This window comes from Electrophorus electricus, chromosome 15 (genome assembly GCF_041902795.1).
Source record: "Electrophorus electricus isolate QZ-2024a chromosome 15, ASM4190279v1, whole genome shotgun sequence".
Lineage (NCBI taxonomy): Eukaryota > Metazoa > Chordata > Actinopteri > Gymnotiformes > Gymnotidae > Electrophorus > Electrophorus electricus.
In genome coordinates this window covers 10,616-29,091 of record NC_137511.1, presented here as the reverse complement: position 1 = coordinate 29,091, position 18,476 = coordinate 10,616, and the positions used below count along the sequence as shown (strand labels likewise).

The following is an 18,476-nucleotide window of genomic DNA, read 5'->3' as shown; positions in this document are numbered from 1 at the left end:
ACAGTCCCAAGAAGCTACAGAAGAACAAGTGCTAAGCAGAGTCAGCAATTACAAAGCTGAGCCACAAGAAGCTGTCTTTAGTCTTACAACTTGGTCCATATATATACCATCTTGATTGCTAGGGAGGCGCCAGTAACAAGACAGCAATAGTCCAGAACTGGAGCACATCAGGAAGGGAGCACAGCAGTCCTAGCAGCCTATCTGTTTAGAGGCATATCACACTCAAGAACTGTAGTGAATTTTTTTAACATCACAAAATTGTTACCACCTTGACATGTCATCTACTTATTGTATCCAGGCTATATAAAAATAAAGGATTGCGATTTTGTAAGAAATAACATCCAAAGTAGAGTAGATACCATTTACTTTGTGATATGGTGTTCTATGCCTCTGCCTTGTCCATCATGTTCTAATACCAGGATCATTGCTTTCACTTTTACCAAGACTACTGCCAAGTTTGTTTGTTTTTTTTAATGGTCTGGTTTGTCTGTTTTGCTGAGTGAATTAAAATAGTGAAACTCATGCTATTATATTTTATTTTCAGTTTCTAGTCTTCTCCCACCCCAACATATCCATGCCTTACCATTATTATTGCCATGACCACTAGTGTTATATTATCTTGTGTGTCTTAATGATGATTTGACCCCACGACCTGTTAATTTGTGAACGTGCCTCAGTACAATTACATTAGCCAGGGTGTAGGTTCATATAATGAGGACTAAATGATGAGGACATACAGAATGTGATTCCACTTTTTAGAAGCTAAGATTTTAGTGAGGTTGTTTCTAAAGAGGAAGTGTAATTTTTTGTTATATACTGTAATATGCCTTTAGTCGCAAAGCCTAAAATCACTTGAGAATTATTGATATCCTTAGTAAAGACCAGCAAAAAGATCAAGTAATAATTACTTGAAAATCCTACATTAAATTAAGAAAATCTTAGGCAAGATTTTTTTTTCACCTAGATGTAACCACTGTTTCTACTCTTAGTAATTATTTTTTAAATCTAAGTATCATACATTTTCTATTTTGTAGCACTTCTAAAGTTAAAAATGCAATTACCTACCCCTTTAGTCAAGCCCACTTTTAAACAATTTAGAATAGAACAGTCTAAACTAGGTGAAGTCAGTGGACGTGTTCTGTCTTTTCTACTTCTCTGAGTCCAGCAGCTCTCATTGTATGCAGTCATTGTTTTGGATGCCCTTCTTTGTGTTCACCAGTCTTGGAGGGTCACCATGTGATTCTGCATCACTTTGTTTTCATTGTGTCTCTTGTTCTGTAATGCTGTATTTTTGTTTGTTATTTGGATTTTGAGATTGGCTTGCCTCTTTTGATACCTCTGCCAAGTTTGTGTAAATTTTTAATAGCTCTGTGTCTACCCAGTCTTTATATATATAAACTCTATTGTACAAAACACACCAGGTGCATGGTTGGTTGCCAATGTTTGTATAGGTTTATTGTATAATTAGAGAGTTAGGGAAGTGACTGTCTTTTTTTGTTTACATTTTTATTTTGGGTAGGTATGTCACCCTACTCAAGAATATAACAAATAAATATACTGGATAATTATTCATTTTGTGTTGCTGTTCTGTTTCTTTCACACTCCACACCTGTTACCATAACTTTTAGCCATTGTTACTGTCAATCGGTTACTATTAAATCGTCCACCACACCACCTTCCATTCTGTAATGGATCAAAGCCTAGACAGAGTACAAGCAAGGGAAAATGATTCTGAGGAATATAGTTATTTTCATTAAATGTTCACATTCCATGCTGTGTTCACACCTCTTCAACAAACAAATAAGAGAAGATGGACTCATGCTACTAGTCAAAGAAGCCCAGTGTATTTAAGATGGCAATAAATATTTCAAAGCTTTTCTAGGAAAATTATTACACAACTGTTTCCACTATGAAATGCCATTACATAAGGTTATATAACAATCATGAGCATACAAAATAAGTATGACAGTGGACAACCTACATTATTTTAAAAATATTTTTGCATCATAAACAGCAACTCTTGCTCATTTGCTCTGAAGGGGCTCTGAAGGGCAGTGCAATTTCTATAATCAAGGACAGAATTTTAATTACATAATTTTTAACTTTACAAAAGGACCCCAAATTTCTCTAGTTATTATAACATTGTAAATATTCTATAAACAAAACATGGTTCTTGCTGTTCATAAATATTAACAATAGCCCCCAATTATAATATAGTGATACATAACTCTGATAGTTAGTCAATGCATAGTATGGTTTGTAAAGGAAGATTGAACATTTCTGTACTAAACATCTGCAATATGTGAAAAGGCTTTAGTAAAGTGGAACCTTTCATGTACATTTTCTGTTCTAAATAAATACCTTTTAATTAAGTGACTTGGACTAAGTGTAGTTGTGACATGAATATTACAAATACACAAATGTTAGAAGTTGTTAAAATCATTTTTTAAAGGTTACATAGAGTTTGATATTGCCACACCAATTTACATGTTTCCATTAGCTGGTGAGGCAAGCTCCATTATCTTGGCATTGAGCTTCTGATTGGTCCAGTCCTTTGTTATATCATCCAAATGGCTGTCAAAATCCACCAGTATTGTGTGATCATTTGACTTCAATAACTGATCGGCAATTGAACGAGTCTCTTCCCACTGCCGAAGCATTATTCTATGAGGGAGGTGGTAGATATTATAAATCATTGTTGAAGACTGCAATTTTTTATTTACTTTAATAAATCTTGACAATTAATTGGTGCTTAATCTAGAATTCAACAGAACAGGCAGAAGGATTTGCTTACTTGTGCTTGTCTTTTAGGGTCCAACGGGAGTCTTTATGCTCATACACAACTATTGGAGGAACCCGGTATCCTGATGACATCTTTCTTCCTTCAATCTTCCATTAAAACATACACAAGAATAAAATTCATTAAATGATTAAATATATGAAAGACTATAAATATGTCACTTAAAAGCTTGTTCACATTACACTACTTAAAATCAAAGTGTGTATGGATTATTTTTAATGCTAATATTAAAATATAAAAAACTAAATTATAACTAGACAATTATATTTATAAAAGCTCAGCGATAATCGTGGCTAAGGCACAATATATTGTAATGCATGAGGGTGGATGATATTCACTGGATATTTTAGTCAACTTACTGTTCCTTTTCTTCTACTAATTTTTCTTCCTATTCTTTGTGCAAATTTTTAGATGACTGTTCAAATGATGTTGAGCTAGAACCATCAAATGTTATAGAAACATGATTGGTGGAGCTTGAACTTTTTAGTGCTATTCACCAACTGCATCTTTTTATTTCTCCATCTGACCACGTTTTCATACTACTCCTATGTGGAGTAAGTTTATGCAAAAACTATCACACTTGCTGTGGATGACATGAGGCATTTTATATTCTCTATCACTTTCAACCCTTCTTTTTCTTTCACTTTTCAACATATAATTTTTCACTCCCATGTTTTACATGCTATAACCACCAAAGTTAGTATACTTAGTTCTAATGTAACAACACATTTTCTTTACCTCCACTCCTTTAATTTCTTGTTTTTTCCATCCCTCTATCTTCCCAGTGATTTTAGTCTGCTTTAAATTTTCAAATTAAACCCATCACACTTGCAATACAGATTCAATTTCTGTACCAAAGTTCATTTCAGATAAATGGCACTTATCTACCACTTCTGTCCTTTCTTTCATCCCTCCATCCTCCCTCAGTAACCCACTGATTTTATAAATCTCTGAATTTAAGCTATAGTCATCAAACAGTAAAAAGATTTAACAATTGACCCCAAGCCCCAAACTGCATTTCATTCTGATGGCATTTTTTAACTCACCCCCTTTGTCCTTGCCTTCATCCCTTCAAATAAAAATGAGTTGGTTTGATCTACCTTGAAGGTACATTTACAAACTTAATGTAAATGTTTGATTTATGACACAAAGTATATATCTGCACATGGTATCTCACAAAGCTTCTTTCTCGTGCTTCAGGGAGGTTTTCCTTGCCACTGTCGCTCTTGGCTTGTTCACTGGTGGCTTGGACTTAGACATTTGTAAAGCTGCTTTGTGATGACATCTGTTGTAAAAAGCACTATAGAAATAAATTGATTTGACATATATAGTCATAGTTTTCAATCTGTTACAGTGGTCTTTAGTTCCAAGTTTATGTTGCCACTGTGAAAAGTTTATCAATTATTTTTATCCTTTTAACCCATTTTCATTTCCTTCATACTCTATAATCGGTATATTTTCTAAAGCTAGCGAAGGGGAACAGTCATTTTGCAAAAAAAAAAATAATAATTATTCAGTGTTACCAATGTAAACAAAATAATTGAGCGTTTTAATGTGAAACACACCTTTCTAGAGAAATTTACCAAGTCAGAATTGGCCACAATTGTAATAGCCTACTAGGAATGTTCAAAACATTTAATGGCTCTAAAAGCTAAATTCTGTTATGCCATCCATTTCTGTTTATTCATTTTCCCTTCATTGCTCTATCTTCTCAAAAAAATAAAAATGCTGATTTTGATAGTTCTTGAACTGCCAAGCAACAGGCATTCAACTTGGTATTATGCATTTATCAATGTATACTCATCAAAGAATGAAATACATACCAATTTGCTTACAAATAAACATAAGAACAATGTTGTTTTATGTTTTTAAGAAATAATGGGAGTACTCATTCTGTGCCTTTTTTCTCCATGTGTAAAGACTTAATCTACTAAGAAGTACTAAAAAATGAACAGGACCAGTAATGGATGGGTCTTTGACCGTGCTGTAATGGCATAGACCAAGCTTATTATGGAAAAGGCTACATGCAAGTCCTGAGGAAAGTATCACGATAGAACTGATTGGGTTAATTATACAGAGGAAAGCCCCAGTACATTCTCATGAAGAAGTGATCTTATCATTGTATCTTTATACTCAAATAAACATGATATCTGCTTTAATCCTACTCATACATTCGATCAGTAAATGACAAAGCAGTCTTGTAAGTCACTCTAAATAAGAGCATCTTCCATGTACTGAAAACTACAGATGTAACAAAGAAAGCTAAGAGAACACATGAATACAGTTGTACTCACTAATCATGTACAACGGTGTAAGCAAGGAACTATATAAACCACTCTTGCTGCTTGCATGGGGTGTGCACTGAGAAGAAGTGGGTAGTAACATGCTACATTTATTTAAGTATCTTTTTGGAATAAATTGTAAATTTTAAGAGTATTTTTACTGTTATATTCATCAAGATGTTCCTCCACTGAGTGTCATCGCTTTACTTCAGCAAGTTTGTACTGTTAATATTTTAACAGCCTTATTTATGAATAAATATATAGATTTGATTTCAGCCCAAAATGACTAAGAAAATGGACAAAATGTTACAATTATTACCCAGTGTTATTAAATGAGATCTGTTGAATTAACCTACCACTTGTAGTCTTTGCTAGGTACTTTATTAATTTTACTTAGGTTATAATTTAAATCCATATATGATGTTTATTACATTATAAATTGATTGTGCATGCAATGTCATGTCTCAGAATCCCTATGCTATGTATGTTATGAATCAGTAATGAAGCCCAGTGTTGTTAAATTTCACAGTGTTTGCCAAAATTCACTAAATATTACAAGTAAAAAACTTTAATATTAAAAGTTACCATTAGTAAAACTGCATTACTGTAGTGCTCCACAATCTTCTCTGCCATTTTGAAAGCAACTGGAGTAGGGCTGTTCAGTAAAAACAGGGGAAAGAGAGATGAAAGAGAGATAAAGTGCAAGTGTTTTATTGGAAAAATGAATAAAAGCACTTTGTCTAAAGTACATACTTTGCACAGTGTGATACAGATAGAGAATAATAATAATAATTGAAGTTTTTAAATGTATTATTAATATTATTTTGAAATGCCTTTTACAACATTGTCACAAAGCAGTTTTATAGAAATTTCTGTTGACTCCTAATGAACAAGACTAGCAAGAAAAAAAACTCACTGAAATGGCGTAAGGAAGAAACCTAGACCCAGATAATAATAAAAAACAATTAAAAAAAAAAACAATTTAAAAAAATTAAGAAAGAATGTCTTATTTGTAAGACATTGTAAACTTCAAAATGAACCAGTGTCCACCTAACACACACACACACATACATTATATATATATATATATATATATATATATATATATATATATATATATATATATATATATTTTTTTATTTTTATTTTTTTCTATTACATTTGACTTGTTCATCCCTTTACATGCAATATTCCCTGTGTCAATATTTTTTGGTGAAATACAACCACACAGGTATTTTAACTGTGCTTAAAGGCACTAGCTAAAAGGTAGCTGTCTGCTGCCATAACAGCAAGTGTGATGTTAACTATAGATGGCAATGTGACATTTTTGAGGAGAGATTTCTCTCTTCTCCAGATTAGGTTCAGGACAAGTAAAGACAGCACAAGTTTTTTTTTGTTGTTGTTTTTTTTTTAAAAAGAAAAATCAAATTTGTCATTTTTCTCTTACCCCAGAGGCAGCAGATCCAATAAAACATGTCTGAAGTCCATATTTTGCTTCTTTAGTTTAGAATAACAGATGCTAACTGCTAACATTGTTAACAAATACTGAAGTCAACAGCAACCCAAATAGCCTTTATAAATACATATCCATAAACATCTCTCCACCTCCTCAAGCCACATCCAGGTCTTAATAAAGTTCTCAATGACTAGTGGATGCGTTTTAGGATGCTGTATGACCCACTGTGAACTAAAAAAGTGAGTAAAAACATCACCTCTATAGGCAGTGACCTGAATGAGTGTTAAGCAGGCCGAGAAAATGTGGACATGTAACTTCTGATATGTGCACTTGTGACTTCATGTCAGGGACATACCTTAATGAACTAAAATGAATTTAATTTTGAAATAAGTAAAATAACTGGGTTTTGACAGCATAAAGGAACAGGATAAAAACTCCTTGTGGAGGCTAAAATGAAACAATAAACAAACAATGAGAGAATGACAATGAAGCACCTGCTATTTGATAAACAGGCATTGGCTTGATAGTATCCCACAATCCTTTGCTGTGTTTGTGAACACCATACATCCACCTACAGAAGAAAAAGATTCATCATCAGCATCAATTTTGATGGTAGAGTTTAAAGAATTTATATACATTTTGGTACACCATTTCAAAGGTGCTTCATCAACCTTTTATATCATATACATACATACATACATACATACATATATTCATATGTAGAAATGTATATTCTTATTGTAATAGTCATGGGTACGGATTAACATTACACAAAGATATTTTTCATTCAGGTATACACAACTATTTCATAAGCTATGTCATCAGTTTTAAATAAGTATATCATGCCATCTCTGCACTGAAAATGATTCATATTTACCAACAGTAGCTCCTTGTATTTTAAATGTCAAAAATGTTGCACATCTGGATAAACTGACATAAAACCAGATTCAGTTCAATGGCTGTTGTACAACCATGAACAACTATGCAGAGAAGCCTCCAGAAAGCAGAATGTGTAAAACCATAATGTGATTTTTCAATTTACAGTCATTTTTATTTTGACTTTTGCTTGTTAAAAACAACTACAAACTTGCTCCTTTCAAGTTTTCCACTGCTATGCTCAGGGTAAATGGGCATGTTTCCATGGAATCATGCAGCACCTTTTCAAGAATCACTCAGAACATGTCTCATGCACTGAACATGTCCAACTACTGCTTGTTATTGCATTACACATATTTTTGGTTGAACAGCAAAATGAAATAACCACATTAAATGTTCATGTACCCCATTGTTGCCCTCTACAAAATTCCAACATTTTTTACTGTGTGATTGCTCACATATTTACTCCCCCCCCCAATCCTACATGACTTCACTCAATTTTTGAGCAAAGATCGTTCCAGTGTGCCTCATCTTCTGTGTATAAAAGAAATGACTTCAGTTTCCAGTCATCTATTATAAAATGGGCAGTCACTGTCATACACATGTGAGTTGGTTGTGTTATCTGATGTCTTCTAGTTAGAATCCAAGGTAAGAGAGGAGCTATTTGTCTACCCATGTTGCTGTACATAGCGGATTCAAAAATAAGTGGACAGTGCTTTATTTATTTTTATACACTGTATGTACATTTATTTCTATTCATGCTGAGCCATATTCATGCAGGTGATCCAAAGATTTGCTGAAACAAGATCTAAGTTGGCTCACAAAACTTTTACAGAATAAACAAGCAGTAATGGAGGAAACATAGCAGCTGACATTATAACATTATTAAATTTCACATCAACTATTGATTAAAGATGTACATTTTACCTGTTACAAAAAGTTCCATACAAATACATTTGAAAAAAATGTTGAGTATCTCCTATGCATTTTAAGCAAACTTGAGGGAGTGAAAAAGGTGACAGTTCAGAAAACAAAATGTGATCTGAATCCTCTCCAATAAGACATTTTATGATTTTAACAGTGTGGAAAAAATGGGTACAGAGAAGTTAAAAAAAACCTATTAACTAGAAATGCATGTGCATGATGTTTATGAACACTGCCCAGTAAGTCATATACACTAAGGCAAATACAGTGAAAAGCCTGCCATTACAGACTGAAAAATAAAATAAGAATTCCGGTCAGATTTATTTGAAAACAATCAATCAATTTAGGCTTTAATTAGGTATTTATATCTATGGGAACATTTTCAAACATTTGACAGCTTTTCCAAAGTTGAACAAAGCACAAGGTTGTCACTGCTTCTTGCACATTTTTTGTGTGCCACCTTAAATGGTGCAGCAGTTGTCTTTTTATTCAAATTTTTAGTTCCTTCATAAAAAAAAAATCACACTTTTCCCCCCCATTCTTATTAGAATAATCAACCAAATTCAGCTTTTTAAAATGCTACACTATGTTTATTTTAAACAGCAAAAAACAAATATGATCTTGCTTCAGAAGGCAGACCATTTCAGCCTAGGTAAATGCATGTGCTTTGTTGTGTAGAAGTGTTTACTTGGTTAAATGGTGCCGTTGCTGCAGACACCTGTACTTATTTCAGAATGTTTGTCTCATTGCTTTGGCCTGGAGGAGTTTCTGGAAACATAAAATAAGCTTGTGTATCATATATAAACAGTTACCTAAACTTCAGATTTGCACATAGCAACAAATGAAAATTACACATCTTCAATTCTGTTGCAATTCATTATTATAAGGGGAGTTTTGGTCATTTATATCAGAAGATTTTTTACGATGACAAACAGCAAAGCAGGCTAGCTAATGAAAGTAAGAAAGACTCATCAGATAATAGCCATATTAGAGTTAAAGTTATGTTAGCTATAATAGCTAACCCTAACCCTATAATAATTACATTCGATTATCTTTAGTTAAACTACCTGTCAGTTTCCCCTTCAGATTTATTTTACATCTATGCATCTCACATGAAACCCCGTGGTTTATGACAAACAGCTTCATATATCTTCTGGAAAACATGTTCTTACTTCTGATTGGTTGATGTATATAAAATAACAAATATGTACTGTCTGGAAAAAAATGACAAATGCTGCTGTGTTGTGTTTGAATAAAGGTAAAAGCTGGCAGAACACTTTTGTAAGTCGCTCTGGATAAAAGTGTCTACTGAATGCCGTAAATGTAAATACAAAACAACCACTTTGAATCTACATAATTTTATGTTCAAAATGGTGAGTGTTCATGCATGAGACCTGCATACCTGTGTAAGAGCTAGCTGACTGATCATAGCCAACGGGAGATGGGAATGCAGCAGAGGCACACAGTCAGTAACACACACAGATCCTTCTTCCAGACTTGAAGATAACAGTAGCCCATTCACACTGGAGCGCGGAAACAGGCTGGCATGCAGGTACATCTTCACATAAGCTAGGCAGGACAATTCCACCTCACTCATCTCTTATTTTAAAGAAAGAGGGGGGGAAAAAAAGTGAGACAAAAAGGGAAAAATGTTGCAGTGATTAAAAAAGTTTGAATAAGCAAGAAAATATTGCAAAGTGTTTCGATATGCAATACTACAAAGTAGGATATGCATTATGTGCAATACATATTTTTAAGAACTGTCTACTGAAATAAGTCTACTGGATTGAAAAAGTAAATATTCAATGGATTTAAAAATACTGAAGAAATTGCATTTAAGCAAATTCTAGAGGCAGACCAGGGTTTTCCTGCCATTATAACTAAGGCAGATTATGATGGTTTTTTATTTATTTATTTTTTGTTTATTTTATTGTAATCCACCCAAATTGAACTATTACTGTTTTTGGCCTACAGCATCTAATATTTCAAATCATCAGTTGGCACCTTTTTGAAACCACGATGCTCCAAAAACACCCCCCCCACACACACTTTTTATGACCTCCTCTGTACATCAGTAATCAGTACATTAGAATTCATTGTCATGCAATTTAAGATGTGCTAGGCACAGTGTAATCAATATAAAAAAAGAAGCTTGCAAATGAATCTTTGACCCATAAACTATATCAGTACGTCATCTGTGTAATGTGATAAACCTTTTGCTTTGACTAACTTTTATAATGATAAATGTTTTGCTCTAGCTCATTACCTCACCTTGACTGCACCTTCAGTGCTAATACCTTATGGATTAAATCAACTGGCTGATCACCATCAGAATTATTGAGAGAAAAACAGAGCAGGGAAAATACTGACCAAAGACCAGAAAGTATGTAGCTAATATGTAGGGAAAAAACATGTCCCAAATAGGACGTGAGCGCTTCCTCCTTCCTTTAGCCTCCTCAAACATGACAAAGAGTGTGTGTTAAACATGATAATGTTGTAATTTATAAGTATTTGACCATAAAGTGACTTGTGTACACTCTATTACTGGCAGGATATTTTTAGCAAGATGGCTACCATTAATTCAAAACCCACAATTGAAAAATGTGGTCAACTGATCGAGTAGCTAAACAAAGTGAGAAAATCAGAGTTTTGTTTGTTTTGTATAGACATGCTGCAATGTAATTGCAATGTAATCTTCAACACTAACTTGGGAGGTATCAATCGTCCAGTGGGAAATGGAAGACGCAGAGATGTCTAATAATAATGGCTCAATTAAGGAAGGTACGAATGAAATTATGTGCACAAATGTGATCTCTAAATGTAATGCACAACCAAAGCTTATATACAAGGTAAATGACTCTGAAGGAAATGCATTAATGGAGATTGTTTTATACAAAACTAAGCAGGAACCACACAAATATTAAGCAAAAATATGAACCATTGCAACAACAACAAAAAAAAAACAAACAAAAAAACAAAAAAAAAAAACACTTTCTGGCGATAGCCACACAGAGTTAAGGAGAGAAACATGAAGGAAAAGAAGTCACAGCTGTGGGTACATATAATTAATTAAATTTAGTTCAACAAAATGTGGCTGGACAGTCAAGTAAATTGCAGCTAACTATTTCTAGATAACATTTGAGTTAATCATTGTCCAACTGCATCTCTACCAAAAACCCGGCTAGACTGGTTCAAGATTAACCTGACAAAGCACTATATAGAGACACACCTTGCCAGGCTGTGGGAAGACTCAAAGAATCTTTATATTATGGCAATTTGGAGTCATATAGAACAGGGAATATACCATCAGACCTTTCCTTAAGTGCACCCATCCTTTTTCCCCATTGGTTGATGTACCTCTATATCAGAATCCATTGCAGCAAAAGTTGAAATGATTTGAACCTTTTTGACACACCATGTAGTGTTTTGTCTGCATACCAGCACATTTTTAGTCCATCGGATCAAATGCACACATGGGAATCTGCACATACCCTCTGCATTTTTTTCCAGTCTCACAAAGGAAGGTTAGCTGAGTCAATGCAGCAATGGAGGGAAAACTAAACTGCCACTTCCCTGGTTGAGTTAGAAAGTCCCAATCACAATCCAAAAGACCATCCCACCTGTATCTGATCACCACATTCTGTATGATAAACTGTCTAAATCCAACAACAACAAAAAAGACCCTCGACTGCACACACAGCTAATGATCTTAAATGCACTTATTAACATTGAACGCACAGGTAAAAACCTTCAGATAGGGTCAGTAAAACACTGCTTTCAGTCAAAACCTGAAATCCAGCTCAACTATGTCACTTCTATTCAAAAATCAACAGCTCTCTATTCAACAGCACCCTCTACATTTAAAACTCATATGTGCTCACAAGCTACGTTTGCTCTCCACTCCACAAATCTCTCAAATTTCATGCAGAACACTGGAATGTTTGTGGCAAAGCTCCCATCTTTACACCAATCAAAAATGGTTTCTTAAGTGCCTTTATTACAATTAGTACAATTGTTGACATTATATTGAGTTTAGCATGCTTGTAATTTTTCTGACAGTAGCTAGCTAGCTGGCTACCTAGTGTACTTTCTACAATGGAAAAAAAGTAAAATATTTATCAGTAAGACATTGTCACATTTTTGGTGTAACCATCATGGCTATTTATTAAATTTAAGGTTAATCAGAGAAATAACATTAGCTAGCCAATTTCAAATTATTAGTTTAAAATGAGCTTTAGCCAGCTAAGATAGATTTAGTTTATTTCCTTTGCAAAAGTGCTATGTTAAGAAGTCCCATTTAGCTGAGAGGTCTTACTGTAGCACGAATAGGCTTCTCTCATTAATGCAGTTAATGTTATACCGAGCAGCCACAAAATTAAAACCACCAGAGATGAAACAAACAACATTAATTTTCTCATAAGAGACAGGTAGTGTGCTATGATTATCTCTGTCCATGCTATGCAATTTTAAATTGTTTATTTAAAGCTTACAAGCCAATTTGAGCAATCATCACTGGAAAGTGCTTGTTATATAAACTTAGTGATGAGTAGTCAATTTTATATATAGTGTTTGACCCATTTGAATTAAATTAATAATTGTCCTAAGAACATGCATTTAAACAAAACTATAAAATACAGAACTTTATCTAGTTCAGGTACAGGTTCTAATCTTAGAATTGTAAAATTCAGATACAAACCCTACAAAACTAAATAAAGATAGTAGCATACATCTTCAAATATGCTATAAATTAAAGAGAACATGAAACATGTTATTTTGTAATAAAAGGTTGTCAATTATGTAAAAACATCATTATTTCATAAGTCATGACAAGGAGATTAAAACATGCCTTTTATTTGCAGAAACTAAATGCATTTGAAAAATGTCCATTTTCAGTAAAAGAAAGCATTTACTGGCTTTTTGAAACATGCATGTAAGAAAATGATAATAGTTTGAACATTTAGTGATAAGTAACTAGGTTAGCAAGGTAGAAGGAATGTTCATCTGCATCATTGTGCAGTACAGCAGGATGTCTGTAATACCAAATAGGTCAAAATAAAGTCTCATGACTTGTCCAGGGTGAGTCACTCAGTCACTGGAAACTGGCCTGGTCTATGTTCCTATCTGGATCTGGGCTATAGTCTTGCAGTGGACCAGACTGTAGCAGGGTCAGGATAAGATTTCATAAAAGACAGAAGACAGGGGTAACCTCAGTCTGCAAGAAAGAAACTATGTGTCTAAATCACATGGGAGGGAACCTGGGATTATATAATATACACTATATTGCCAAAAGAATTCGCTCAACTGCTTTCGCACCAATATGAACTTGAGTGACATCCCAATTTTAATACACAGGTGATGTATGATGTCGGCCCACCCTTTGCAGCTATAAGAGTTTCGCCTCTTCTGGGGAGGCTTTCCACGTGGTTTAGGAGTGTGTTTATGGGAATTTTTGACCATTCTTCCAGCAGCACATTGACATCAGACACTGATGTTGGATGAGAAGGCCTGGCTCGCAGTCTCCATTCTAACTCATCCCAAAGGTGTTCTATCAGGTTGAGATCATGACTCTGTGCAGAGCAGTCAAGTTCTTCCACACCATTAAGACATGGATAAGTGATTTTGGACTTTGCTTTGTGTGCTGCTGTGCAGTCATGTTGGAACAGGAAGGGGCCATCCCCAAACTGTTCCACAAAGTTGGGAGCATGAAATTGTCCAAAATCTCTTGATTTACAGTTCCTTTACAGCATTTACAGTTCCTTTCACTGGAACTAAGGGACCAAGCCCAACCTCTGAAAAACAATCCCGCACCATATTCCCCCCTCCAATAAACTGTACACTTGGCACAAAGTACCATTTCCCTGGCAACTGCCAAACCCAGACTTGTCTATCGGATTGCCAGATGGAGAAGCGTGATTCGTCACACCAGAGAACATGTCTCCACTGCTCTAGAGTCCAGTGGCAGCGTGCTTTACACCATTGTGCTTGGTGATGTAAGGCTTGAATGCAGCTGCTTTGTCATGGAAACCCATTCCATGAAGCTCTCTAGGCACTGTTCTTGAGCTAATCTGAAGGCCACATGAAGTTTGGTGGTCTGTAGCAATTGACTGCAGAAAGTTGGCGACCTCTGTGCACTATGCGCCTCAGCATCCACTGACCCTGCTCTGTCGTTTTACATGGCCTACCACTTCGTGGCTGAGTTGCTGTCATTCCCAATCGCTTCCACCTTGTTATAATGCCACTGACAGTTGACTGTGGAATATTTAGTAGCAAGGAAATTTCATGACAGGATGCCATCTGTGCAACATGTCCAATCCTGGTACCATGCTGGAATTCACTGAGCTCCTGAGAGCAACCCATTCTTTCACAAATGTTTGTAGAAGCAGTCTGTATGCCTAGGTGCTTGGTTTTATACACCTGTGGCCATTAAAGTAATTGAATTGAACACCTGAACAATTGAATTGAACAATTGAACACCTGAATTCAGTTATTTGGATGGGTTAGCAAATACTTTTGGCAATATAGTGTATAAGCCACTGCAAGGTCCTCCAGAGAGTAGTGAGGACTATAGAATCCATCATAGGCAATAAACTCCCAGCCTTACAGGATATCCATCAGTCCTATTGCTTGAGAAAAATAAAAGAGATCCAGCTAGACAGTAGCCATCCAGCACATGGACAGCTCACAGTACTGCCATCTGGCAAGAGGTCCCACAGCATACAGGCCAGAACAGTTTCTACCTTTTGGCTATAAGGCTTTTAAACAGTATGTGAAACAGTTTGTCTTTCCCAGTATCAGTTCACTGTGGCATTATCACCATTGCTATCAAGATAGTAGTACACCACTACTTGAACATTTCCACATAGTCATTATTAATATACAGTGTAGTTTATTTATAGATTACCCTTGGCTAATATATTCAAACAGCAGGAGGCTCCTCCTTAGGACCCTCCTGAAGTCACATTGTTATTTTGTTACTCTGCTGTTGTATATTCTGTATATTTAATATATTGTTGTTATCTCATCATTAGTTGCATACATCAGTGCCGGTGTTGATGTAGGGGAGTTACCCGAGCCTCACCACAAACATTTCAAATGTATGAATGTCCTGTATGTTTATACAAATGACAAAACTTGACCTGACCTGAAAATTGCAAAAGTGACACATCCTCTGCAACTTTAGTGTAGCCTACAACGCAGCATCACTTGACCCATTATCTTGACAGTGAAGAATAGCAAGTATATGAAAATAAAGCCTTGACTTGGAAAATAAATGTTGCTATGCCATTAATTTGGTTGAATGTGTTCTAGTCATAGGCATTTACTACTGAAGGGGCAGTTCATAGGGATGTGGGTCAATGCAGGCTATACAAAAATATTTGTGTTAAGATTTGTGGGATTAAACTGCCAGAGTCACAAATATTTTAACTTTAATACCCCTGTTAAATAGCTAAAGTCATATGGTGATCTTGTTTCACATATTTTTGTCCAGGAAACAGAACAGAAATGTGCATAAAACGTTTGAGTGCTGGCTAGGTAAACTGATCTGCCTATTGAATAGCTCAACATATGAATATGTGCCCTATGTTATGTTAATTGCTATCTGTTAAACTGAAAGACCGAAGCAGAAAATAACAAATGGTAACGCATAATATTTGTAAACCACGATCCTGTAGCCTGTCCTCAAATGTGAAATAGTGAAGTATGTTCAAAAGAATGAATCAGCTGAAACGGTAGCAAGCTACGTTCGTGGAGAGCATCAAAACGTTAAAATATCGTCTAATAACTCTTCGTTATTTGATATACTCCTTGCAATCAATAATATAAGACGCAACATCGATTTTACTATGTGACGTTTTAAGAATGTTCGAGCAGCAGATTTGAGATTAACTCTGGTTTATGTCTAGGCAGTGTTTGTAAATCCTCATTCAATATGATAGCTACATAGACCGTAAAAATACATAACGATGAACGTACCTGTCTATGAAGTTTGCAGAATAAAATAAGATATAACTAAAAGCACAAATGAAACATGAACTAAAACAACAATCTCCACCGAAACATGGACAAAAACGTTGCTTCTAGCGGATTACTTTATTAGTAACAGTCTTCTTCTGTGTTAGTAGTATACTACAATACTGTGCGTATACTGCCACCTACACAGCGTCGTTGGCGACCCGATCTGCACACGGGCCCATGTGAACTGCGAAAACAAGAGATTAGGAAAAAAAACAAAAACTCACGGGACTAAATATTAACATTAGCACAATAAAACAACACAACAGCAAACGAAAAACATTTTTCCAAAACGCTGACAATGAACTGCTCCTAGCCACTAGGGACACTTCTATGATTTAGCGTCTATGTTAAATGTCCTGTTCTCCGTCAGTGTTTTCCTAGAGTGTTATTGATGTACTCTTTCAAAGTTTGTAGATAAAGATGACGACGTCATGCTAGCAGCAGTTCTATTGTTCCACAGTTTTGGTCCCCTTTCTTTAACAGATTTTGATATTAATATATCAAGATATTGTATGTATGTGTGTCAAAACATTATTCTACTTTTATCGTTAAAGAATGATGACGCATATACGCCGCTATTTATGTCCTGGAAAAGTACGCCTTGCAATAATGGCGGAAGTCCCTCTCATATAAAACGTCTATGGTCCTTATGTAAATAAGCTTAACCATGTTGCAGCTTCTACATAGTTTCTAGCTAGCTATTGGTCAGGCTATGATGACATTACCGACCTGAAGTGATTCAAATCCTTTTTACGTTAATGTGAATGAAATTATATTTTTCAAGGATCCGTGGACACACATCTGGTCTGTTCAAATGCGATTTGAGAAACTTTCGTATGTCGTCCTAGATTGGATATGTATACGATTGTAACTTAAATGCCACAGGCTGATTGAGTTTTGTGTGACATTTTTCCTGTGCGCATGCACTTCGCGCTATCGTTGTCATAACAACAGTGTAGAGCAACATTAGTGGCAACAGTAAAACTTCCTCCTCAGCCTTTTGATCCCTCGCCCCTACGGTTAGGGTTAGGGTTAGGGTTAGTAGGGTTAGTAGGGTTAGGGTTAGGGTTAGGGTTAGGGTTAGTGTAGAGTGTAGAGCAACAGCAACAGAGTGTAGAGCAACAGTAGTGGCAACAGTAAAACTTCCTCCTCAGCCTTTTGATCCCTCGCCCCTAGGGTTAGGGTTAGGGTTAGTAGGGTTAGGGTTAGGTTAGGGATAGGGTTAGGGTTAGGGTTAGGTTAGGGTTAGGGTTAGGGTTAGGGTTAGGTTAAGGTTAGGGTTAGGGTTAGGTTAGGGTTAGGGTTAGGTTAGGGTTAGGGTTAGGGTTTAGGGTTAGGGTTAGGGTTTAGGGTTAGGGTTTATGTTAGGGTTAGGGTTAGGTTAGGGTTAGGTTAGGGTTAGGGTTAGGGTTGGGTTAGGGTTAGGGTTAGGGTTAGGTAAGGGTTAGGGTTAGGGTTAGGGTTAGGGTTAAGGGTTAGGGGTTAGGATTAGGGGATAGGGTTAGGGTTAGGGTAAGGGTTAGAGTTAGTTAGGGTTAGGGTTAGGATTAGGGGATAGAGTTAGGGTAAGGGTTAGAGTTAGTTAGGCATTAGGGTTAAGATTAGGGGATAGGGTTAGGGTAAGGGTTAGAGTTAATTAGGCATTAGGGTTAGGATTAGGGGATAGGGTTAGGGTTAGAGTTGGTTAGGGGTTAGGGTTAGGATTAGGGGATAGAGTTAGGGTTAGGGTTAGAGTTAGTTAGGCATTAGGATTAGGATTAGGGGATAGGGTTAGGGTTAGGGTAAGAGTTAGAGTTAGTTAGGCATTAGGGTTAGGATTAGGGGATAGAGTTAGGGTTAGAGTTGGTTAGGGGTTAGGGTTAGGATTAGGGGATAGAGTTAGGGTTAGGGGTTAGGGTTGGTTAGGATTTGTCAGGGTTAGGGTTAGATTAAAGTTAGGGTTAGGTTAGGATCAAGGTTAGGGTTAGTTAGAGTTAGAGTTAGTTAGGGTTATTGTGTGGCTAATCATTCCCTGAGTTTCATATGGTTAGTTAAGGTTAGTTAGGGTACGGGTTAGGATTAGTTAGGGTTAGGGTTGGTTAGTTAGGGTTATCATGTGGCTAATCAATCCTTGAGTTTCATA

At 35.7% G+C, this 18,476-nt stretch overlaps 1 protein-coding gene across 4 annotated transcripts; it reads right to left on the bottom strand.

Annotated features, from left to right (window-relative positions):
* Positions 1–1,429: 1,429 nt before the first annotated feature.
* Positions 1,430–16,929, bottom strand: emc9 (ER membrane protein complex subunit 9). Of its 4 annotated transcripts, XM_081697892.1 has the most exons (7): positions 9,741–9,880; positions 9,027–9,106; positions 7,033–7,109; positions 5,999–6,020; positions 5,668–5,737; positions 2,795–2,889; positions 1,430–2,664 (listed from the first exon to the last, which is right to left on the bottom strand). In XM_081697892.1, the coding sequence occupies exons 3-7, from the start codon at positions 7,103–7,105 to the stop codon at positions 2,484–2,486; spliced, it is 441 nt and encodes a 146-aa protein (XP_081554018.1). In that variant the 5' UTR covers positions 7,106–7,109; positions 9,027–9,106; positions 9,741–9,880; the 3' UTR covers positions 1,430–2,483. The 4 variants fall into 4 exon arrangements, with proteins under 4 accessions (XP_081554018.1, XP_081554019.1, XP_026887749.1 ...); XM_081697893.1 differs by lacking the exons at positions 9,027–9,106; positions 9,741–9,880 and adding an exon at positions 16,313–16,929; XM_027031948.3 differs by lacking the exons at positions 5,999–6,020; positions 9,027–9,106 and adding an exon at positions 16,313–16,731 and having other exon boundaries at positions 9,741–9,937.
* Positions 16,930–18,476: the final 1,547 nt, after the last annotated feature.

Excerpts from the sequence above, each read along its gene's own strand:
- emc9 (XM_027031948.3), bottom strand. The coding sequence starts at position 9,935 with ATGAGTGAGGTGGAATTGTCCTGCCTAGCTTATGTGAAGATGTACCTG. Across the intron at positions 7,110-9,740 it reads GTCAGCTAGCTCTTACACAG|GTGGATGTATGGTGTTCACA; the intron begins GTATGCAGGTCT and ends TTTCTTCTGTAG. Across the intron at positions 5,738-7,032 it reads GCCTGTTTATCAAATAGCAG|CCCTACTCCAGTTGCTTTCA; the intron begins GTGCTTCATTGT and ends TTTACTGAACAG.